The sequence below is a fragment of the Lissotriton vulgaris genome, chromosome 11, assembly GCF_964263255.1.
Source record: "Lissotriton vulgaris chromosome 11, aLisVul1.2, whole genome shotgun sequence".
Classification (NCBI taxonomy): Eukaryota; Metazoa; Chordata; class Amphibia; order Caudata; family Salamandridae; genus Lissotriton; species Lissotriton vulgaris.
The window spans coordinates 978,039,951-978,061,966 of record NC_141699.1 but is presented as its reverse complement, the minus strand read 5'-3'; the positions used below and the strand labels follow the sequence as shown (position 1 = coordinate 978,061,966).

The 22,016-nt window shown below is 40.4% G+C and overlaps 1 protein-coding gene across 37 annotated transcripts in view; it reads left to right on the top strand.

Annotated features, from left to right (window-relative positions):
• MBNL1 (muscleblind like splicing regulator 1) overlaps positions 1-22,016 on the top strand; it is a 375,400-nt gene that overhangs the window by 34,556 nt on the left and 318,828 nt on the right. For 21 of the 37 annotated variants that reach the window (XM_086944188.1, XM_086944179.1, XM_086944185.1 and 18 more), the window contains exon 2: positions 16,220-17,163. The exons of 13 other annotated variants lie outside the window; for them this stretch is intronic. In XM_086944188.1, the coding sequence (XP_086800314.1) occupies positions 16,990-17,163 (174 nt within the window). In that variant the 5' untranslated portion in view covers positions 16,220-16,989. Of the gene's footprint in view, positions 1-15,667; positions 16,085-16,219; positions 17,164-22,016 lie in introns of those variants that run through there. 3 more of the 37 variants (XM_086944165.1, XM_086944169.1, XM_086944161.1) reach the window with 1 other exon arrangement.

Genomic DNA, 22,016 nt, shown 5'->3' with positions numbered 1-22,016 from the left:
AAGCATGAATTTTGTGATTTTGTGTAAATCCATTCAACAGTTTTCACGCATTTAGCATTCAAAGAGGTGCTCAAGTTAGGCTTGAAGGGGTTAACCCTTTGAAAAAGTAAGGTATATCTGCTTGGTAAGGTATATCTGCTTGGTTGGTCTTGAGAGAGTCCTGCTGGAGTCCCATGGTACCAAAGTTTAAAATAAAATAGGCTCATCTGATTGCCTGCAATAATTTTTTTTAAACATTCTTTTTATTTGTTAACTTGTAAACAATATGATTCCATAAAAGTGTACAATATATTCATTAGTGGAGCCGCACATACAAATCAGCTATATTCACAACGTACCGTTCTTCACTATTCCATATCTTTTTGTGCTATTGTGGATGATCTAGAAGCACTTACACCCTACTGGAGGGTCCCCATCATACCATCGACCAATCACTTCTGTACCCCCTCCAAGCTCCCCATATCTTTTCCCGTGCCTGGCTGTAACATTGACCACAATATTGCAGCTGCCATTACAGGACTTGGTTCAATAAGCACCTCCATCCCCCCAGTATTTAAAATGTAAGAACAAAGAATAGTCAAAGTTGTTGCAGGTACTGCAGTTCTACTGTAGGACTTAGTGTAATGCCATATAGTACAGTAGTACTTCTGTGGTACTGCAGTAGTACCGCTGTCCTGGAAATAATAAAAAAATTATGCACAACAGGAGGTGGGAGTTCTGTGGTAGATCAGGTGTGGGGCAAAGTCACAGCCAGGCCCTGCAGCCAATCCTTGCTGTGCACATCCGAACACACTTTAGCAAATAGACACAGATACAACAAACAGCTTAATGTTTTTTATTTTTTCAATAAAGAACGTTGGTTCTAATAAGAACCTTTTTGGAGGGATTTCAGAACATTTTCCATTGTTTTTGTAGAGTAAATTTTTTGAGGGGTTCAAAAATCAGGGAATTTAAACTGGATCTAAATATAAAAAAAAATTCATGCACTTTCCCACATGGTGGACCTGACATCCTCAGCATGGTTTACCTTCAAACTCTTGTTTTTACTGACTTCGTTTTCACTGGCTTAGGACTCTGTGCACTTGACCACTAACCAGTGCTAAAATACTTGCTCTTGCTCCTTTATACATGGCAACATTGGTTTACACCGAATTGGCATATTTAAATTACTTGTAAGTCCCTAGTAAAGTGGGGCTATATGTACCCATGGCGTAAACGAAATGCTACCTGTGGGCGTGCAACATTGATTGTATCACCCGCTGAAGTAGCCCTTTAATCATGCCTCAGGCCTATCATTGTAGCCAGCGCATGCAATGTTCACCTGCTATTTCGACTTGGCACGGTAAACCTCTTACCAGTTCCAAACCTCTCTTTTATAATTTGAAGACCTTTTTATTGGTAAAGTTGGTTATTCTGTCACAAGCCTAAAAATGGAACTTTAAGGAAAGGTGGCATTTTCTTAGCCCAAGCATTTTGTGTCTACTGCCTGTATCCTGAGTCACATGACTAGGTGCAGCTGGCAGTTGGCCTATGTGTATTGCTCCCAGACAGCGACACACAGAGTATATAATGTATATAATATAATAAAAACTTCTTTAAATGCCTCAAACTCAGGATGGGATTGGATGGCACTGTTGGTTTAGGCCCTTCCTCCACAACCGGTCACAGAGATTCCTATTCAACGGCAACCTATTGTCACGTTTTCCGGTCACAGTTGGAGTCCCGCAAGGATCAACCCTGACCCCCACCCTTTTCAACCTTTACCTAGAACCTCTTACCGAAGTATTACGCGCAGCTAACATCTCCTATCATATGTACGCAGATGACACCCAGATCTACATCAAAACCTCTTCTCTCGAAGAGATTCTCTCCCTGAATGAAGCCCCGCAAAACACTGCCCAATGGCTTGCATCTAATCAACTTAAACTTAATGCAAAGAAAACTGAATTTCTCCTGATCTCCCCTCCCAACACCAACCTCGAGATGCATTCATGGATTAAGGCTATCATAGCCTTAAATTGCCCAGCGACCATTGTGAACTCTGCTAAATCCCTGGGAATTATCCTTGATAGCAACCTGAACATGCGGGACCACATCAACACGATGGCCAAAACAGCCAGATTCCACCTGAGTCACCTTAGTAAATAGAAACCCTTCCTCGATGCTCCCGACCTGAAAATGGCAGTCCAAGCACTTGTCATCTCTAGACTGGAATACCGCTGCTCAACCCTCTCAGGTTAACCTAAGATCTCCCTGGCACCTCTTTAAAGCCTGCCTCAATGCGGCCACCAGACTACTTACCGGCACAAGGAAATACAATCATATTTCCCCACACCTGAAAGCTCTCAACTGGCTTTACCTGGAGGAAAGAAGACAACTCAAACTAGCATGCATCACGCACAGCTTTATACTCTAACTTCCCTGCTTATCTGACTCATAAACTTGTGATCTCCGGAGGAATCTGAAATTTCAGATCTTTTAGAGACCTCCTGCTCCAACCTGCACGCTTTTTGGAATTTTTTTTTTTACATTCGGGCCTTCTCAGGGGCTGCTCCAAGAATATGGAACTCTCTCCCACCCGACATCAGAAGAATCCCCTCTCTGTCTTGCTTCAAAAAGATTGCCAAAACCTTTCTTATGGGCAAATTTCTCGGCCAATTATCTCGTTATTCCCCATTATGGCCCGACCTATGGCCATCCACTACCTCCCTTCGGACTACCTTGTCATCCCTTCAGAACCTCGGGGCCTGGCTTGAGTAATTGTAAACGTAATCTGTAAATATTGTATCTTGTCTTGGGTAACTGATCATGTAAACTATAAATACGTGCTGTTCTTTCCCTTATGTATCTTTAAAGTCTTCTGTATATTGCTTTGCTCTCCTGTAAAAGGTGAAGATATCTTAACTGGTCAAGTTTGCACTCTTTAAAACACATAAATAAAATAATTAAAAATACTTGTCTGGAAGGCCCATTTCTGACATGATTAGGTGGAAGTGCTATCACATACCACATTTGCCCATCACAAAGGCTGTGCCCAGCACACTCACAAAGGGTTTTGGCACTAGCCTTTTGTAACCCTAGACAAGCTTGGGCCAGGGCTGAGAGACAGAAAATTCCAAACACCCCTGAGGTGGAATCCAGAACCTTGTACTTCAAAGTGGGTACCAGTTATAAATAATGAACCCTCAGACCAAATGTTTCAGTACAACCCTGAAACTTTTGAAGTCTCAGAAGGACTGCTTCTTCTGCTCTGCAAGAAGGAGGACTGTTATTCTTTAGCCCTGCTGCCTGAGTGAAAAAGACGGTGTCTGCATCTGGAACCCAGGAACCCCAGAGTGATTTCAAGGGCTATTTGGCTGGCCTTCTAATCAGAGCCTCAAGGACAGAAAAGGCACCAACCATCTGTACCAGCATCTGTACTCTGTCTGCTGTGATTCCTGCCCCCTAGTGGCGGCACCCCAGTGCTGGATCTTTGGCAGTGGGCCTGAAGGTGGTCTGCCAGTCCAGCTGTGGTCTTGTGGGCAGAACTGATGCCTCAGGATACATCTCCCTGCAGCTCCGCAACCGCCACAGTGTGACATATCCCAACGCCAAACTTTGCATCGCACCCCGTCACTTCCTCAGATGTTTCATCATGCCTGTCATGCAAAAAGGATACTTTCTGCCAGTACTGCTGCTCAATTCATTGTGACACAGATTGCATGTGACCACTTTAGTAGACCCTTTCTTCACTTCAGCTGTAATTGAAAACAAATTGCCAGTTGTCAGATTCTTACGTTGTCCTTGGCTGCTCCTCCTGCTTTTGAGGATCTTGTTGTGGTACCATGATAAATATCTGTAGGTTACCCCTCAAAATATTACTTCTAAGTCTAGGAGTAAGGTGGAAGCAAGTCAACAATAAGAGTAATAAACACTGCCCAACGGCCTATATTTCTATTTAGATTGAGCCTCTATAAAGAACATTACGAACAGGAGTTTATAGAGCTTTAGTGATCCACTATAAAGAAATATAGGCTGTTGGGAAGTGTTTATTACTCTTCTTGTTGCAGTACCGCCATTTTATTTTTGTTGGGTAAATTCCACCCTTAAAAAGTAAACTGCCAGAAATATGGCTAATGGCACAGCACAGAATGTTTACACACCCAATGATAAATCCCTAATGAGGGCATTTGGGTGTGAATGTGCTTAATGTGTTTGAATACAGTGATTTCAACCACTGATATGTTTTACTGTGAGTCACAGCTACCAGTTGTAGGTACAGTGGTAACTGCACTCCTAAAAACACAAATATTTAAATAAAATCGACAACATTTCATATTTGTTTGAGAAATCCCTAGTCTGAAACTTGAAAACAGTTACCCCTTCAGAGTAAACACAGCGCTTTTTTTTAACTTCCTGGCCCTGCAGGACTACCCCAGAACCCGAAAGAGGAAGTAAAGGCCCAGAAGGAGTAGCATTGTGCCCAATCATTGGCTTTATGTATACCCCTTAAGTCCCGTGGGTCCTAGAGGCCCCCCCAAAAGAAATACAAATGAAAGGAATCATCAGATTGGCCGCCTACAAAACTGTACTCCAAGAATATGCCCAAGGCTTTTAAAAAATGCTCAATAAATTCCATGAACACATAGGTGTCTTAGGCAGTTTGATGTGAAAACAATCACTATCCATCACAACCTCAGAAAGAACTGCACAGCCTGGAACACAGATTATATCATTCACCTGACCTAACACAGATGCATCATCGCAAGATGATGAAGTTATTGGGGTTACCTGATTATCTGCAGCACCCCAACCACTAAGGCCTGGAAAAAAATTGTTATGTGGCAGTTTTTTCCAACTTCACCTTGGGCAAAAAAAAAATATGAATAGAAAAAACTTCACATGCACTTTGTGCAAGAAGGTACTCCATAGGCATAAAGCTGGCTGCTATTCTATTGAACGAGTGAGAAGTGGAAGCACTTGCGGGCTATGAATCCTAACAACACAGCTCATGCTAAGATGGTGAGGAGTCGAGCAGCATAAGGGGAACAGATTGCATTAGAGAAAGACCTGCATCAACAGCAAAAGGATGATGATGATGAGAAAAGTATACATTTCCTTACATATTGCAGGCATTGCCTAAGAATTGTGGCCTCTTGAGAAACAAGCAAATTAATATTTTCTAGGGCCATGTAAGAACACCTTAAGAAAAAACACAAAGATGTGAAAAAACAAACAATACAAAAAAAGTTAACTGAAAAAGTAAAAAAAAAAATACAGAATAAAAAAAACAACAATTCAGAACTGTAAAAACAAACATTTCTAAAACAGTAAACCACTGTGTCCGATCTTCTTTACACACAGCCATGGGTTGTGTACAGAGTGGGTCAGACTGGGTGCTTGTACAGAGTTGGGGACAATGTCTGGCCAGAAATTAGACCACGTACCCAAGCCCTTACTGCATTTGGCTGTCTAGCAGTGCTTCCCACCTGAAGGAGTTACACATGCTACATGTAGAATATGATCAACAAACCACCAAAATGCAATTAAAAAACATAAAGGTTAAGTAATGTTACACTTCGATACGGAAATAAAATCTTTACTTACATTAAAAATCCTAATAAATTTACTGAAAAAGTAGGCATTATTGTTGTGGTAATAAGATCTTTACTTTAGAACAACCTGAGAAATTAATCGAATGAATTAAAAGGTATGGTAACATTATAGTTGGCTGATGGAATAAGACGAGAACTAATTTTTAGAATTCAAAAACCACTGAAATTCATCAGTTATTGTCTAGTTGACTAAAAAATATAACTTGCTCTCCCATCATGCACTGCTTATATCATCACATATTACATCACTAATATGATGTTAAATGACATTTATGACATCACTTATGACATTCAAATGACATCACTGATGCCATCATCCACATCACTACTATTCTCATTACTCAATAGACCTTTACATTATTTTAACAACATCAAGTAAGTATTTAAAGGGTCTGTAGTCCTATACAGCAAGGAAATACTGTTTAAATAGAGTGGAAATAGTGTTGAGCCTGGAGCGAAGCCTAGTTCTTCATTATGAAAGTTGTAGGGCGCATAGTTTGCCTACCACTAACGTTAAGGAAGCAATGAGTATTCCATCATAAACAAGGTAAAGGATGAGCACTCAAGATGTGGATTACAGAGTCATGTTTTAAAGTTGGTGTGGACTGAACACAAAGAGTGTTTCAAAATATCTGTGAGAAATGTGAAATCTTCTGTTCACTAATGAGTATTTACCTGTGTATGTTTGGGCAAGTGCCCGTGTTAAATATATACCAAACACTGCTATAAACAGATGTTATTGAAACTATATTTCCAAATTTTGACTGATGATTTTGAACAACTGCATGTTTTTAAATAAGGCACAATGTAAAGTTGACCCACTTATAGATTGTGTAACTCACAATGTGGTTGTAACAGTGACTCATTTATGCTTTTCAGATACTGTTCGTAATGTATTTTACCAAACATAAGATGGTTGTATACATGGCCTTGCTAACAGTGCCTTATCTATGCATAATGCATATTTGTCAACCTTTTGACTGTGAATTGATGATCAGGTGAGATGATTAGGAATGTCATCCCATTAAGATGAATAGATAACAAACACAAATGTGTAGGCTATAAAGGTAAAAAAAGAGCATGACCCCCGGCTTAAAGTGTATGGAAGCATTTTATTTATTAAAGTGGTGAATACTATTAAAAGAATGGCAACAACATCCATCATTTGTGGGTGAGTTTAGAGATATACATGCCATTTCTCATGCATTTTGCTAAAGGTTATACCCATTATCATTTGTTTGGTGATGGAGAATGAAGTACAACTATAGCTTGTTGAAATACTTCCATTCCATAAGCCTACAGCCCATAGCACACTGTCACAATCATTGGATGATGTCAGCAGTGATGTCATTCGTCAAGTCATTGAGACGGCACCAGTGATGTTATCTAGTATGAAATTTAACATGTCATGAGTGATGTAATATGTGAGGTCATGAGCAGCTAATGACTGTAACTTAAAAATATACAACAGCAAAACGCAGGTGTGTCAAATGATACTCCTGTGTTCACAAATCCATTTAATTGAAGACGAGTCTGTTAGATAAACTGTAAAGGACACAGTGCACATAACATTTGTGAAACTGGGTTCATTTGTTGAAACATGTTTCACCCAGTGACAGGTTGATTCAACCTTGGCATAGTTTATTTGCTGATTAAATTATGTTTTCAAGCTTACAGAAGCCTGTTTGTTTCTTTTTAATTTCTTTTTTTTAAAACACAACACATTAAGATGGTGTTAATGTAACCGTAAGAGCAGGCACGATTCTGTTTGAAACATAGGATATCATTGATACAATTGATGAAAGAGTGCCCAAATAAATAAATCAAAACGATGTTTTCAATGCAAGAAATGTATCTGCTTTATTCCTTGCACTGGTTCTTCACTCAGGCATAACAGCACAATGTGTTTTTCACTACAATAGCTCCATACTGATCTGGTGATACAGTCTCATGTAGACATTAAAAATGCACCTACTCCTTGTATTTGTTAATCATACACATTTATCTTAAGTATCTTAGAAGACAAATTTTGGGGCAAGGTAATGCAGTAGCCCCATTCCTATTTTGTTGAAATTGTTTCTCAACACAATTCTTTCGTACTTTGTTGTCCATAGGTTTCATAGATTGTAAAAATGAAGAGTATGTTCACATTTTCCCTCTTGGAATGCTTCACTTGCTAACTTTGTGTGTGTGTGATAGAAATGTTCTCTATTTTATGTAATTGAATTGTTGAAAAGAATGCTACTTTGAAAGTCATCATGACATTCCAAGGGTATGTCATTAGTATTTTGTTTTCAAAAACAAACTCTTGATACGAGAGATTGTTTTTAAAACAAAAAAAGTTTTCAGAGTGGCTGCAATAAATATGGTGTGACTGCAGCCCTTTTGAAGGTTTAGCCATCACTACAGGGGTAGCAGAGATCTCTACATATCATCGCTCGGGGTAATGATCTCTGCCACCGTAACAGATGGCGGGCTGCTTGCCAACCTTGTAAGTTAGACCCTGGAAATATAACCAGTATAAATGAGTTTTGACCTTAATATCAGTTCACAGAATTTCAAATGGGGAGCCTCACTTCACATATGTAATGGGTACACTAATGCATTTGGGTTGCCGGCAGACATCATTGCTTTTTGGTTTATAGAGTTAAAACTGGACCTGCATAAAGTTTCCTTTCTCTCCCCCTTTAACTGGTGAGAATAATAATAGGATAAACTGGGCTACATCAAAACTGAGAAACCCAATGGTGTAAGAAAGTTGAGGACTCCATACTTTAATAAGGTTCAATAAACAGAAACCTGGACAAGACTCTGGCAGTAACCCTAACTAAGGTCTTGAAACATAGGTTCGAAGTCTCAACACTCAATTGACATTAAAAATTCTCAACAAATAGTACATAAGTAAACAGAACGTTTACTTTTAGGAGAGAGGAACATTAGTTGTAGTTGCTCTTACTTCTATATAGTCATTATCTAAAAGAGAGAATTCTAGCTATAAACTTAGACACAATCCACCTGTCGCTGCTATACCTTGTATGCATAACAATTGTCTTTGAAGACTGAAAGAATAAAAAAGAAGATGGAGTGCTGTTTAAGTTCACATTATGTGTGAGCATCTGAATCCATGTATCTGGGCACAAAATATTAGGAATCCTTAAGTTTACAGAGAAGCAGGCTTATTATGAACATGACAATGGATCTTGTGGGTGCTACTACATGTTCTAGTAGTAATTTAGCGCCAGCAACGTTATTTGTCCTTTTATACAAGCCATATACATTTGCAATATTTTCAGACCCTAAGGGCCAGATGTACGACCCATTTTTGCATGCGCAAACGGCTTTGCGAACACGTTTGCGCATGCAAAAGCATATTGGGTCTTGTACATAGTCTATTTAGCGAGTCACAATTTTTTTGAGACTCGCTAAATATGTTTTGCGACCTGCTATTTGGAAGGGGCATTCCCTTCCAAATAGCGAGTCTCAAAACAATGTACTAATGCAGTCGCAAAACACTCGCAATTACCACCTACTTCAAGTAGGTGGTAATGCATTTGCAAATGGGAAGGGTCTCCCAGGGGACCCCTTCGCCTTAACAAATATATGCGAAATACTTTTTTAGGGGCAGGCAGTGGTCCCTGGGGAAAAATGAAACGAAAACGTTTATTTTTTTAAATTTTTTTAATTGCATTGTTTTTGAATAAACATTTGTAGAAAGGACAGCCAGTAGTTTTAAAACATTGCATTTACTGGTAATTTTAATAAACAACATTTCCCTTTGGTTAAAATTTGAGAAATTGACTGCAAGTAAACTTATAGTTATCTAGTTGCAAGTGGTACCTGCAGAAGAGGCTTTTAGTGTGTAACATCCAAAAAAGGCACACGTTTGATTACCCACTGCACATATATACACAGCTATGCATGTATACAGTGAATGCTAGAGTGTTGGGAACACCGCTTGAGTAGGCTGTGTTGAGCCCTATTCTTTGAGGTCACCAACTAAGAAAATTCGTTTTAGTCAACACCTATTATGATTTAACCTGCCTAGAGTAAGTCTGTTCTTTCTTTAACTCAGTAATGCAATAATGAATAGTTCAGCATGATTAACTTGTTTTTAAATATTTTTGTAACTTATTAAGGGTAAAAGTAATTCGTATAAAACAAGTTAACAGAAATATTTGTTTATATGCTCAATATTGTACAAACATGTTAATATTGCAGTGCTATGCATATAACTCGGTGAGAGCCAGTACATTTGCACGAATTTATGAGCTAAATAAAGGAAATTTAAAAGGGAATGAATGGCACATGAAACAGGTAACAACACCCACTACCGCCAAATACCTCCTCTTTTGGATGGTTGTTACACCCATATGTCCACAAACTGTCTACTTTAACAAATGATTTGGCTGACAATTTACTCCTGACTATAAATCGTGTAAAATGGCCACATTTTTCTTTGTCTTTGAAAATGTTCCTGTTTTCAGACTTAAAATTGTAGCATATATGACGCAATGGAAAATCTGAGAAAGCTGCTGGAAGAGGAATTGGATATGTGGAGGGAAAATTCTGGTTAATTAGTTGTAGTCTATGTGATGCCATAAGTGGCTAAATAAACCCTTACCCAGTCAATGCTTGAAGCTTCGTGTTTCACATATCCCTTAACAAAAAAGTATAATTAAAATGTAATTATTTGAATTCCATGCAGTTTCACAAAACTTTAGAGGATTTTACACGAATCTGTGCATGTATGGAAAGCCGCCCATAGGATTTTTGAACGGTAAAAGTTATCAGCAAAAGATTCTGTACCATGTAAATATGCTCTTTATTTTCAATAAAAAAATTACTGAAAAAAAAAGAAACAATGTTCTTCCCATGGGTGACTGCCCATAGCTATTGGGTCACTTTTCCCGACTTTGTAATAATGCTGCATCAACGGGACCTTTGTTTGTCCTTTATCGTTGTGAGCAATATGCAACAGCAACTCATAAGAGAAAATCTGCCATAATGATATCGAACTGAAACCTTAATTTGTCTGCTTCTTGGGAAAAACCCTCTGATGAACGGCTTGGCAAATTACATAAAAGTGATGGATGGAGTATGTCAAGAAATCTCTGCTGCAGCCATTCGTTTGGGTCACATTCCATTCCATAGTTTTTCACCAACTGTGCCACTATAGACAGAGAAGCGCCATGTGCTGTTGACCCAGTAGGAACAGTATATCCAGAACTGCAAGGGTAGGTATTCTCCAGACGGTAACACTAGCACCCTGAGATCCGTTTCTGAGACCCCCATAGTGCAAGGAGAGGATTGCACAGACATTGCTCACCGTGACATAGGATACAAACTGTACATTACTGACCTGGCTTAAGTAGGTCAGACAGTCTGAATTGCTTGTGTTTCCATATGTCTGGGGCCTGTCCAGGCAGCTCCTGCTGGGCTGGGCTGGCCCTATTGAGGCAGGACGAAGTCTGATTTGCCTATGGCTTGTCTCTATGTACAGTGTCACGTCAGGTAAAGAACACAACAGACTGGAATGCGGCCCAAGCGGTCAACAGCACCTGACATCAATTCAAGTCATCAGGGGACTGTGGGAAATAGAGTGGAAAATGGGTATAATTAATGAGATAGAGTTGTCTTTTAACTAATGCTGTGTTCAAAGTTGGAAAGCCATATAAAGGTTTTTGTAATGCTTTACTTGAAAATTAATTTGTGTGTGATATCTGTGGGTACATACTAAGTATTCTAAAGTAACTTGTGTTGCCAGAAGCAAGACAATATCCTGTAAAAGTATGAAAGTATGAGAGGTTCAGGAGGCTTCCAAAAAAATATATGTTAACAGAATGTTACCATACCGAGACGCTGTTGCAGCTTTTCATCTGGCAGAATGAGCTTTTGGACTTTTTGAAAAGGGGTCTATTAACCAAATAGTGGAGGGCTTTGAATGAAAATAGGAAGATAATCTGATAAGCTCCTCCTCTAGGCTGCCGTGCTCATGCCTGTTCACAGGGCAGTAGCAGCTCAACACCTGCACTTTAATTTGCATCTCCGCCTCCATATCAAGCTTCATGCCAGGCTCCTTGCTTCCCGCTGGGAACGTCGTAGGACTATCATAGGCGAACCAAGGCTGAAAGCCACAGGGGGTGAGAGGGTGTTGTGACACAGAGGGATTGCTTCCCTGATCACTGCGGGCCTCCTCATATCTTGGTTATTTCGTGCCCTCTAAGGCCGCAGCTCTGTACTGCTCTCCTACCACTGTTACTGCACTCAACTCACCCAGGAAGCCGAGTGAGTTAGAGGCTTTCTGCAGGATAGTGGCCAGAGGGCTGTGCCTGACAGGGTGATGGCGAGGGCCCCTCTGTCAAGGAGAGGCAACTCAAGGTTACTGTTTTCCGCTTCTCTTGTCTTCCTCCCTGCCACCTGCCCCACTAACTCCCAGAGCCAGAGGTTGGCCCGGGTTCGACACATCAAGTTCTAACTGTTAATAACTGATGACAACTACAGATCCTGGAGTCTTTAGGGCATTATGAAGTCAGCACCAGCATTTTGCCATGGGTAGTAGGAAAAATTCCAGAATTATCCTCCAGTTTCTTTGTCCGGCAGGGTTGTGGTTTGCAGCCTGCAGTCTATGAGAGGTGGTGGTGGTTTCCTGAATCTGTTAGGGGACAGAGGTAAGTGGCTAATGTACTGCTGCAACTACAGCCTTATTTAGCAATCGGTAACCAGCAATTTGTGACTAGAGACCAGGGCTACCTGACTTTGAATTTTGATCTTGAGCTTTGAGTTGCCACCTGGGCGGTTCTAAATTGTCTTGAAATTCTTCAGCGCCGTCAGGACATGCAATTCCCAAAGGGATCTATGGCATGTGGCATGTGGTCTGTGTGCCTGTGGTCGCTGTCTGCTATAACTTCCCTAATAACGATTCAGAAAAAGGGGTGGTGATGAACTCTAAGCGTGGAAGGGTATACTCAGATGTGAGTCCCTTGCTCATTGCACCATCAGGATTCAAGCAAGCCGGGCCGACGACGGCGGAAATGCCAGAAACCTGTCCCCGAAAGCTTGTTTCCTTCCCAGTGTAAGAATTGGCTTGGTAGCTTGGTTTGCCCTGTTCCCATCATGCACTGGGACAGGAATGGACTAATTTGCATATAGCCAGGTTCTGAGCTGGGATGGTGCAGTGAGCTAAAAAACGGTGTTGGATCTAGCCCTGATCTCTTGACTGGGTGAGAGTATTCTGCTTAATTCAGAAACTCTGTCCATCACCACCCCTTGTTATTAAATAACTTCCCTAATGGCACTAACCCCCTAATCCCTTCCACCACTTAAGAAATCTCCACTAGCTCACCCTCTTCTACCGTAGCCAAGCCGGGGTCAAGACAGCTGTCCCCCTGACTGCATTGCTGCACTTGATGCCCTCAAATCCTCCTTGTGCCCTGCTGGGGTGGGAATATGTCCCCCAGCATTCCCTTGACACAGGAGGGGCCTGGTCCAGCCTAAAAGAGTTGGCGGGTCCCCGCAATGCGAGCTAGCATGGTGAAGCAGAGCGCTCCAGCCATTGAGACAAGTGGGCCACAGAGTTCCACCCTGGATGGGTTTCTACAGAGTGGTGGGTTTAATTAGCAAGGAAATCAACTTGGTGGAACACCGGTTATCCTTTTCACCCCCTCCCACTACCCCCTCCTGCGATTCCAAGCCACCTTCGGCAATCGCGCTTGGAAGCCCAATAGTTTCTTCAACACCAATCACTCACATGAGCACCGGTGCTTGACAGTAGTGCTATCCGAAGAGCTAGAAGTATCCCAAGTGAAGCCTGCAGACTTCATTCCATATGAGCCCTGTGCCAGTTAATAGAGCAGGAGGTAAAAGAAAGAGGGTAGCCAATCACACCAAGGCAAAGAAAATGTGTCCTCCAGCCCATGTGATGGAGAGTGCTGCGGAAGACTGGTGTAGAAAGCTGGCTCTTTATGTATTGAACAAAAAAGAGGTGCACTGTAAATAGTCCAAGCATACCGCAGAGGAATTACAGAGGAACAAATTACACTGTAAGTGCTCTTTTTTTGTGGTAGTTTGGGCAAGCAGTTTGGTATCTCAGATGGTAGTGCTAAGCATTTACTACTCACACAAAGGCAGTAAATGGTCAAACTAACACACCTTGCTGCCGGAGCACACAATCTGCCAATATCCAGGTATTTCTGAGTGGCTTTTATGGAGAATGCCAGTCAGGCAAAGGTGGGCAAATTTGAGCAGTCACAGACGCAGGGGGGCGCAGACACAGAGCAAGTCTCACAGCGGGCAGCGAGAGGGATTCGCATTGCGTGGACCACCCAAGTAATTGTTGGAGCTCTGACAGATGGTAAGCACTGAGTATTTGAAGAAGTTTGCTGTTTGGTGGTAGCGGTGTCGGCACTCATTTCATGAGTGAGCGAGAATCACAGCAGGGTTACACCCTCTCCCAATTAATGCTAGGCCATGTGCTCATTAAGGCAAACCACGCCACTGCGAAAAAATTGATAGCCACAAACACTCACTTTCATTTCTGTTAGGTGGTAGAAATAGTAGGTGGTGTCTCTTGGTTCATTGCTGGTGATTATGATTGGTCCTTGATTACGGGCCTCGCGTTGCTACCGAGATGGGAGCGGCCCTGGCCACTTGCTACAGGGCACAGTGTTTCAAAGCAGTAGTGGCTTCAGGGAGAATCATGGGGCCTGAGCCTCAGTCCCTACATAATCCCGTGCCCAAAACTTGTGTTTTTTGGGAGTCAATGTGAGACTTAGCCCACTTTAAATGAGGAAATGCGGTGTTGGAGAGATGGAGCTCAGGCTCAATCAACTATTTCACTCTATTGCAGGAACACCCTCCCCCCCCCCCCCCTGCTTTTGTCCTGTGTTTTAACCATAAACCTGCAGTCCGGTTAACCTTGGCTGCTAGGAGGTTTTCCCCTCCTGCGCTGCAGATCCATGATCCCCATTGTTCATGACAAGGTCAACTCGTCATAAGCACAGCTCAACCGTGCCTCATGACGAGCTCACCTTGTCATGATCATGGAAGGGGTTTTAAAACACTTGAATTATTTCGTAATGGGGGGGGGGGGAGCAGAGTTGCATCGGCTGCGCATTTCCCAATATTTAAAATCATTGTGTGATCTAATGGTAATTGCCATCTGTATGTAGTATACAATCATGCAATAGCATGTTTGAAGTCTGTGTTTGGAATACAACTTTAATGTCAGATAGATTGTTCCCTTTTGTATTAGATAAATTAATTACATTTATAATCGAAAGACCTTTTTTTATTTTATGTACAGTGGTCAGATGGAACTGACAGTCAGAATAAATATACTTAAACTGTGGTCCTCTTGGAGAATTACTCCAAACCGGCCATTTTGAGGTACGCGTAAAAGTGTTTTATTTTATTTTGTTATAAATATATATAGCTTTTATAGAGCATGAACTCGAGAAATGTGTCTTTTCACGGCCATGTATCTTTAAGTTTTTTGTTGCGGACGATCTGCTAAATAAAGCACTAAAGATGTTTTTGCTTTTTTCAAATATAAGATGGAAGTTTCTGGCAAGCAGCTAAATTTTGCAAGTTTAGTCATGTAGAGAAGATGCTGGCAGCAGACGGACATCAGCTGATGCCACCACTTTCTCTCTGAAGGGTGACACGTAGAAATGCATCGTGCTGCTCAAATAAAATTGCCTTCTTAATATTTAATGACCCTGAGAGACGATCAATCTCTCCAGAGGTTAAGCTGCCTTCCGCCAGATATTCTTCCAACACTGGTGCTTACATTCCCGGGCACAACCTTCGCTTTTCACAGAAAGAAAATCGGAATAAAGACTTCTTTTGTTCATATCTCGCCTGCCCGTGATATATTGACAAAGTGTCTGCAGCCTTAATGGAATAGTTTAGCTGTACACGCCATCGCCTCTTTCTCTAGAGGAGCTGAACTACTTACTCATAGTTAATAAGGAAGTGAATTGGGATAGGTCAGAAGAACGTTCCATTTGTAAACACCCCTTTTCCTTTTACGTTCATGCGAGGGCAGCAGCAGGAGACTGGGTGTAGCTCGTGCCAAAGGCAGGGCTGGCTAAGCAACAGCCAAGGCAGCTTGAAAGCGATCTGCAGTTTAGAGGCTTGCTTTCTCTCTGGCGATTCTGCAAAGCTTGTGTTTCTCCTGGGGGCTGTTTGAAAAACTAACATGGTTCCATCCACTAACTGCATGTCGGGTAATTTCAAAACCCACATGCTCGTCCTTTTGCAGAGGAATAAGTCACATCTAATGGACATTTTCTCTGCTTATAGCATAGTAATGAACGCCTGACAGGCGCGACCTTTCATAAGACAGCCTACTCTACTGGCTTTCTGCCCAGAATATTGCTGCAACACTATCTGTGATTGGTTGTCTTTCTATCATGCATTGCTTCACAAGGAGAAACTGGCTTTTCTTTTAATAAATAAAACTACGATGGCTGGCTGCATTATGCTGCAGTGTAAGTATGTCTGCCAGAAAAAGCAAGCTTTATTTTCGCACTGTAGTATTGGATAACTTGGGAAGACTTTAATAATGTGGGACATTAGTGAAATGCTGCTTGGTAAAATTGTACGTATCTGTTTTTTTCCTACAGGTTGGTACTAAGAAGTGCCTTTCCTGACGTCTCTGCTGCTTGGAACTGCTTCTAGAGCCGTCTCTGCTTTTGCCTTGCTTGCTGCCAGCTAGACTGCGACGACAGCACATCCATGCTGAACCTCTTTTCCAGACAACCCCAATTTCTACCTTAAATCAGGAAAAAGCCTGAGAGGTCCCTTTTGCTGCTTTAAATCGCAAAAGGGAAGTTTGTTGAAAACTTAAGATACCCTTTGCCGGGAAGCCATCACACAAGAAGCCATCACGCAAAAAAAAGCCCGCTCTCGATTGTTGCTCTACTTTGCTGCGTATGTCTTTGCCAAACTAATCAATGCCTATTGCATCACCAAATCCAATTATCAATTCAGCTATATAAAGATTACTTTTCAGATAATTTCACTGAAAGCACTTTGGAAATTCTGTGCCAGCAAAGGGTCTGCCACGTTTTCATGCTTGTGTTCTGAGCTCTGAGTTGGCACTGGTACTAGGTTACAGCAAGCGGACGGCGAGTCCCAGGCCATATTTTTTAACGTTCTTCTTGAAATCCCCCTTGCAGGATTTTGGACACAATCTGTTTGAGGTAACACTTCCACTCCTTTTAGTTCTCCTGGGTGGTGTGTCCATGGAAATTGATGAACTGATTTTGCATGCACTATTGAAGTAGGAAAAAAAGCAAAAGTTATTTTGAGCTGAAACTTTCATCGATAACAGTACAAGAGTTTCCTTTCTTTTAATTTTTAATACACCTTGAACTACCTACCAAAACTAAACATGGCTATTAGTGTCGCACAAATGCGGGACACAAAGTGGCTTACACTGGAAGTGTGTAGGGAGTTCCAAAGAGGAACTTGCTCAAGACCAGACTTGGAATGTAAATTTGCACACCCATCGAAAAGCTGCCAAGTTGAAAATGGACGAGTAATTGCCTGCTTTGATTCCCTGAAAGTAAGTAAATATGACTTTAATTTTACAAGAAGATTGTGCGAATAAAACAGAGATACATGGAGAATCCCTAAATTATGAATATTGTGGTGGGCTTCCTTGTTGAGTGTTGAGAGGGGATAATGATAAGGTATTTTTGAACAGTCAATTTGATGGATGAAAGAGTGCAGTAGAAGTATAACATGACAAAAAATAAACATGTTGTTGAAGTGATTTGCCATGTTTTAAAACAGCTAACTTCAATTATATAGAACACAAAACGTACACAAAATTGTAATAAATGAGACATTAGATTTTTCAAATTGTGGCAGAGCTATTTCCTAAGGTTCCATCTTTGTCATTGACACACACCATAAAAGGTAACTTTTTAATCGTGGAAATAGTAATATGGGATTTTGTGTTTTCTTGTATGAGATAAGTATAGTTGTATTGCGGTATAATTTTACTGTTATGTATTTAAATGTTAATTCTTCAAATTGAACCGAATGTGTTTGCAGATTTAAAAAAAATTGTATTGAAATCTTTTGAAAAATCATTTGATTAATCTCTAAAGACCAGCAACACCAAGCGGCTTCATTTTCTTACATTTAATGTGAATTTGTGTAGTGCATTAGCTCATATTTCAGTGTATATCTATCTATCTATCTATCTATCTATCTATCTATCTATCTATCTATGTGTGTGTGTATGCAAGTATATATATATATATATATGTGTTACCCAATGTACATGCTATTTTTAAAAAAAAAATCTAATTAGCTGTATGTGGGAATATTGACAACCGAAAAAATATAATTGCAAAAACAACCAAAATATAGTGGAGATAGGTATATTTCAGTAAATATACAAATACCATTTTTTTTAACCATGCATCTACGTACTTTAAAAATATATATATATATTTATGAAAAGATATATTTAAATATGGAGTTAGATAGTAATCCTAAACTTGTCTACATTTACTTACCTGTTGGTCGTCAATATTTTTGCTATGTTACTTTTGTAGCACAAAATTTAAAACTCGATATTCCAGTAGTATACCTTTCTGCTTGTATTACGAAATCGCAATCATATATCACTTTAACATCATGACGACATGTGAAAACGATGTTTTTTTAAAATATGTTCAGAATAATCTTTTTGTTTGAAAACATGAAATGAAATACCGAGTTATATAATGTTTGTAGAAAGTATCCGATGCATATTTATGTACTTAAGAAACTTAAATTTAAAGAATCCCCTTTTAATGGATTTACAAAAATTTCGGGTGTAGAAAAAAATCTTGTTGAAGCTGATCTTTGAAAGGCGCAGTTAACAGTAGGCACTGATTGGAATTAGAATGCTGTTTGAACAATAGTCCCTTGTAAAGGTATGCCCGTTTAGACTGTCATGATGATGAAACCCATATTTCACAAGGACTTGTGAATTATTTACATTGTGTCACTGGGGCCTGTGATATATTTTCGGGTCTGTGTGAAATGTGGGATTTTATAGCACTGCATCTTGCAAAAAAGTATTCAAACATGTGTGTGTTTGTTACACGCAAACACACACTCAGTGACTCACTCTCTTGCTCTCAAAAGAGGTAGTAAAATCCCGGGTGAATGGCTTTCATATATGCAACCTAGGGACTTTACATAGACCTTACGGTCAGAGTGAGACTCGGTTTCAACCTTTATAACAATGACACCCTTAAGCACTTGCACACTTGCCTGTATGCCCTTTAAAATAACTATACCTCTCAGCACTTCAGTGCCACAGTCCAATGTATATTTCCAGCAAACATCTCCCCGAGTTACATGAACCTTTTAGCTCTTACACTCATTTTCATGCAACACCACTTTTGTAGTAAATGTTCCTTTAAAGAAGGCACGTATTAGAGTACTTTAGCATACTAAGTTAAGTGTCTTGTCCATGAAGAGGAACGAGAAATCCTTCACAAAGATATACACAGTACCGTACCTTGCTCTAAAAACACTAGAGCAGTAAGAAATACAGAAACGTCTTGTTTGAGCAGAGCACATTTCTTGGAAGATCACGTCCCAGTAGGTCCCATATTAGAGCGCCACTGCTCTAGAGCATAAAGAAATTAGTATGGAGGAGGTGGGGATGTGAATGCCTCTGGGTCAGTCATAGGCTGTTAGGCATGTTGGCGAGCTGGCGATAGCAGGCCTCTGTCCCGAGGAATTAAAACCCTCATTTTGAGCTTAAAATTATCCATCGTAAGTGGCTTCATAGCTAATGGAGGTACATGAAAATTTAAGAATAAGTATTTGATTCTCATAATCTATTGGGTATTAGTTGAGGGCAAATCGGAGCATAAGTCAGTGAGGTACAAATGAGATCTGAGAGATGGGAGGGTGTTGTATAATGATGCAGATGTTTGTACACATCCAAGGTGTGGTAAGAGGGGGGTTTCTTCCTGGGCCATGCAAGATTATTTAGGTACTTCAAGGCAGTGGGTGGGCACTGGAAGGATATTGTTTAGCAGCAATGAAACAAATGTGCTCCTATTTCAAGAAAGATGTGAACATTCTCATATGCAGAGCAATTCTGTCTAATATTCTCAAAAAGTAGAATACAAAGGATTGTTTGCATGATTTTACTTTTGCAATATGAAAACTTGATTCCGGTAATTATTTGCTTTATTTATTGTCACATTGAATGATCATTGTGGTGTTCTATTTGACATGTCATCGACTCTTCATGAGGCAGGCAGATAGATGCAAGAACTCACCAAGGGGGTGAAGGGCTTGTCCATTATTTATTTATGAATTTTCTTTTAATCAGGAGTTTTGTATATCACTTAATGTCATTGTTGTCACTTGAGCGCTCTAAGGAAAGGGAAAAATAAACAGATTAAATGGAATGAAAGGAAATATGGACGGTAGAGTCCATCTGATTTTCAGTTCTGCTCTAAGAACTGCCATTCTTCCATAACTGTTCTTGCCAAGGGAGATATCAAGCAGAAAATGTGTTTGAACAGTTTTCAAGAGATGTTCTGACTGTAGGAAATTTGAATAGGTGCAAAGATTTGGACTAATGTGATCCCAGGTTTTCAGGCCGTATTCCCTCCAGGATCTACCACTATGTTTGAGTCTTTTAAAGGATCTCCGTAATTGGATGGTTTTATTATGATGTTAGGTTCCTTGTTGAGGTGAAGTGTGAAACTGAGTATTGGAGATAAGCCTGGCTTTTGCTCCCTTAAGCTTTGTGCACTTTGCAAATAATGTTGAATTTGCTTTTTTCTTTCTACTACAAGCCAGTTAAGCATCTACAGTTGTGTGTAAATGCATACATATACCCAGGGGGCCAGTGATGTTTATTCCCTGGCAAAGAGCTAATTAGCAGCCAATGAAGGTCACATTACAATACGCCGAGTGCTCTAGCACAATTTTTTTGTAAGTTCTATTTGATGGCTGGTCAGGAGTAATGTGAGGATTTTCTGTAAGAGTGAGAAAGGTTGACACCCTTGACAACCGCATTTATTTTGAGAGTCGAAGGCAAGCGTTGACTCCGAAATGACTCCTAGATATCACACTTGCTGTGAGAGTGATAGGCCATTCGTAGGGGTGTTGAATCAGGTCAGGGTCCTCCGACAATCAAAAGTGCATTTGGTGCTGATGAAGTACTTGTGATACAGCGAATATAGATGTTGAAGATGAGCAGTGAGAGTGGAGACAAATAAGGGACCCCACATAGCACTTTCTGAGATGTTATACTTGTTGGCCTTAATTCTGAAGGAAAGAACAAATCCAGTATCAGGCAGTCCAGGCACTCCATCCCATCCAATCCCTTCTGTTTCTTGAACAAAATGATGTAGTTAACTAAATCACAGGAAAGATCAAGCGATGGCCATACAGTTTGTTGGCTTTCCTCAAGGTTAATGAGTGGATCTCTGATGTGGGGTGGAGCTTAGTATGTCCTTCCTAGAGATCGGAAACCTGATTGAAAGTCATGCGGGATGTTATTTATTTAATAGTGTTTTGGCAGTTTTCTGGCTACTTTATTTTACATAAATGAGGTTTGAATGTAACCGGTACAGACATAAACTCAGGATCTGTTCTTGGTACCTTCAAGCGTAATAAGATTATTGAATGGTTCAGTGCAAGCCTTGAAACTTCCTCTATTGTCAAAGGGTTGACAGTTCCAAATATTGAAAGAGGTGAGTGAAATAGTGCCATAGAAGGCAAGTGTTTTTGCCTACTTGCAAATGGATCTTGTGTGGTTCGGTCTTGGGTTTCAAATATTTCAGAGGGACTTCACAGTTTTGCTGAGACATGCAGGAGATATTTTGCAACACTTCCAGATAAGACAATTTATGGAAGATACTGAAAATATGTTTTATTTCTTTTGGGGGGCATAACCTTGTTTTTGGAGAAGTATGCCTTTAAGGCCCATTTTATTGCCTTTTGGCTTTCCAACCTGTGCTTCGCACATTTGACCTTGTTAGTTTCTGACAGTGAAGAATACAATGTACGTTACACTTTTCTGCACATATTTTATTTTCATCTAATTTTTAATTATACAGTTTGTTAGTAGATTCTAACCTTGGATTGGTGAACCAAGCCACCAAGATACTAACTCATTTAATTTGTTTGAAATTTTGTGGTAGAGGGCATTCAACAAGTTAGGAGTGCTTGTTGCTTTATATGCCATGTCCAACATACCCATTCCTAAATCAATCCGTTTTCTGATTGCCACTGGATACTTTAGAGGATTGGGACCAAGAAAAGGTCAGTAGAAGCAGATGATCGGGAGGAGGGTAGGCCAAGAGTTTTCAGTCCAGATTTAGGATGCGGTATCAAGCAATTGGTATCACTGTTGTGTGTGAACAGCGGGTGACCTTCAGCATG